Raw genomic sequence first — 2,107 nt, 5'->3', positions numbered from 1 at the left:
TGAGAGCTTGTGTGTGTGTGTGTGTGTGTGTGTGTATGCATGTAAGTCGGAGACGTTTATATATGTATGTGTGTGTGCGGCTGTGCGCTACTCATGGCAGGGAGTCACACAAACCCACCTCACGTATTCATTCTCGCTGTCTCCCTTTTCCCCCTTCCCTCCCTCTTTACACGCAGTAGAAACCAGCTTGTGAGACTTACGCTTCCGTTTTTTTTTTTTACTACTGTGGGAGGCTGAGCACGTGTAGTCTCTTGCGCGTGTGTATTTACATCTCAAAGATACCGGGGTCATCGAAGTCAATCCCTATACTGCCGCGCGAGGCTTTTGCTGCGACCCCGCTGGTTACATCGTCCTCGTCCTCACCGTAAATTTCATCCAGGCGACACTGTGTGCGGGCGCCCTTCACAAACTCTAAACAGCAACTGTTCACTGCAAAAACGCTTCGAGCCCCTGCTTCCAACTCAATCTCGGTGGAAGGGGCGAGAAGACCCAGAAACCCTCCGCAGCAGTGACAGTGCACCTTCAGCTCTAATGAGTCCCTCCTTTGCGCTGAGGAGGAAGAAGTTGGGGCCGCGACGCCGCCAACTCGCACCTCCACAGCTTGTGTGTTCATTCGTGAAAACGCCGCGATCCCGCGCACCGAGTAAAGGATCTGGTAGGTCGGCGCCACAAGAGGCACATGGCAGCGAACGCAGGCATAGTAGCCGGAGAAGGTTTCAGTCACCCCTTTTAAAGGGCGCGTCCAGAGATCTGTAGTGAAGGGATCCTCCATTCTTTCTCCCTCTAGCACATCCAGCACTTGCTGAGATAGCTTGTGGTTCCAAGCTTCACTATGCTTGTAGCACTCCAAGGACGCCACCTCCTCTTCCTCATTTGCGTCGGCGTTCGGTGCAGAAGAGGTGGTGGTTTTGACCATTCGGTTGCAGTGAGCATTACCCCATAACTGGGAACTGCTGTCAAAGAGGGTGTCTTGCGACACCATCGAGTCTCGGGCGGTTGCTTGAACTTCGGTGCCCCGCGATGCCGCGTCTGACCCAGGCAGCAAAGATCCCCCTTCTCGCAGTGAAGCGCGGTCCTCTTGTGCGGCACTAGTCCTTGCCCTGGCCTGAAGCAAAGTGGACTGGGGTTTGGACGGCATGTGGTGCACGGGTGTCCTCGACACACCGTTGTACTTGGCTCTGCCGCTGCTACGGTTTGTGGCCATGGAGGTGGCGGTGGTGGTAGTGGTGGTGTGGCTGCCACCGCAGCCCCCCACGTTTGCCGTTGACGCAAACCTCGACGACGTGCGAGAAGGAGCGTCCTGCGCGTGTGGATACGAACGGACGGTGGAGGCGGTGGGCTGGGCGGACATGGAAGTTCGGGGATGACTTGGTGGCCTCGGCGCGATATTTGTGACTCGCGCGTTAATCGGCGCCAGCCGCTGCCCAGCCGCACGGTTCCGCCGCTTCAGCTCCGCAATCGCCGGGTGCGTTTTCCGCATCGTGAGGGAACTTCCTACACGCGTCAGGTGGAACCAGAAGGCAGGCAAGTTGGTACCCAGCAATGTAGCTGCGGCCTCACGTAATATCCAAGAGCGCACAAACACAGAAGGTAAACAGCGTTGCAGAAGCACACACACACACACATTTAACAAGTACGCATCACACGCGGCGATACCTCGCAGGTCCGGAAAACAAAAGCAAAAAGTAACTTGAAGCATGAAGGGTGAGGCAAACGCGGAGGACGCAAGCTGTGTTTCCCACAGAAGTGGTCTACATGCATATACAAATATACACACACACACACACACACATATATATATATATATCTTACTGTGGGTGGCGGAGCGGCACACATGGCCGCGTGCGTGTGTGTGTGTGAGGGAGAGCGGTGCTGCCCGTGAGAGACGTCGCGCGGACCCACACATTCCCTTTTTTTTTGCAGTTCACACAACTGATAAGCAAGCGCCAACAACGACAAAAGATAAAGTAGCTGCATGCCCATAGGGAGAAAAAAAACTGCTTGGAGGGAGTGAAAGAGAGCCATCTCAATATTCATTCATGCGCAAATAAAATGGTGGCAAAGCGTCGCAATAAAGTTTTCACCTGCATCCCGCAGACTGTTTTCC

At 54.6% G+C, this 2,107-nt stretch overlaps 1 protein-coding gene across 1 annotated transcript, besides 2 other annotated features; it reads right to left on the bottom strand.

Annotated features, from left to right (window-relative positions):
• Window positions 1-8: 8 nt before the first annotated feature.
• Window positions 9-35: a microsatellite.
• A 230-nt stretch (window positions 36-265) lies between these two features.
• Window positions 266-1,699, bottom strand: Tco025E_09426 (uncharacterized protein; the record flags this gene model as incomplete). Its single annotated transcript, XM_029376245.1, has 1 exon — window positions 266-1,699. One exon carries the CDS (start codon window positions 1,697-1,699, stop codon window positions 266-268), a length of 1,434 nt encoding a protein of 477 aa, XP_029223628.1.
• Window positions 1,700-1,759: 60 nt separating this feature from the next.
• Window positions 1,760-1,807: a microsatellite.
• Window positions 1,808-2,107: the final 300 nt, after the last annotated feature.

Source organism: Trypanosoma conorhini (genome assembly GCF_003719485.1).
Source record: "Trypanosoma conorhini strain 025E chromosome Unknown Tco_14.4_contig_01109, whole genome shotgun sequence".
NCBI lineage: Eukaryota > Euglenozoa > Kinetoplastea > Trypanosomatida > Trypanosomatidae > Trypanosoma > Trypanosoma conorhini.
Note: the sequence above shows the minus strand (reverse complement) of the source record. Positions and strands in the feature narration are given on the sequence as shown.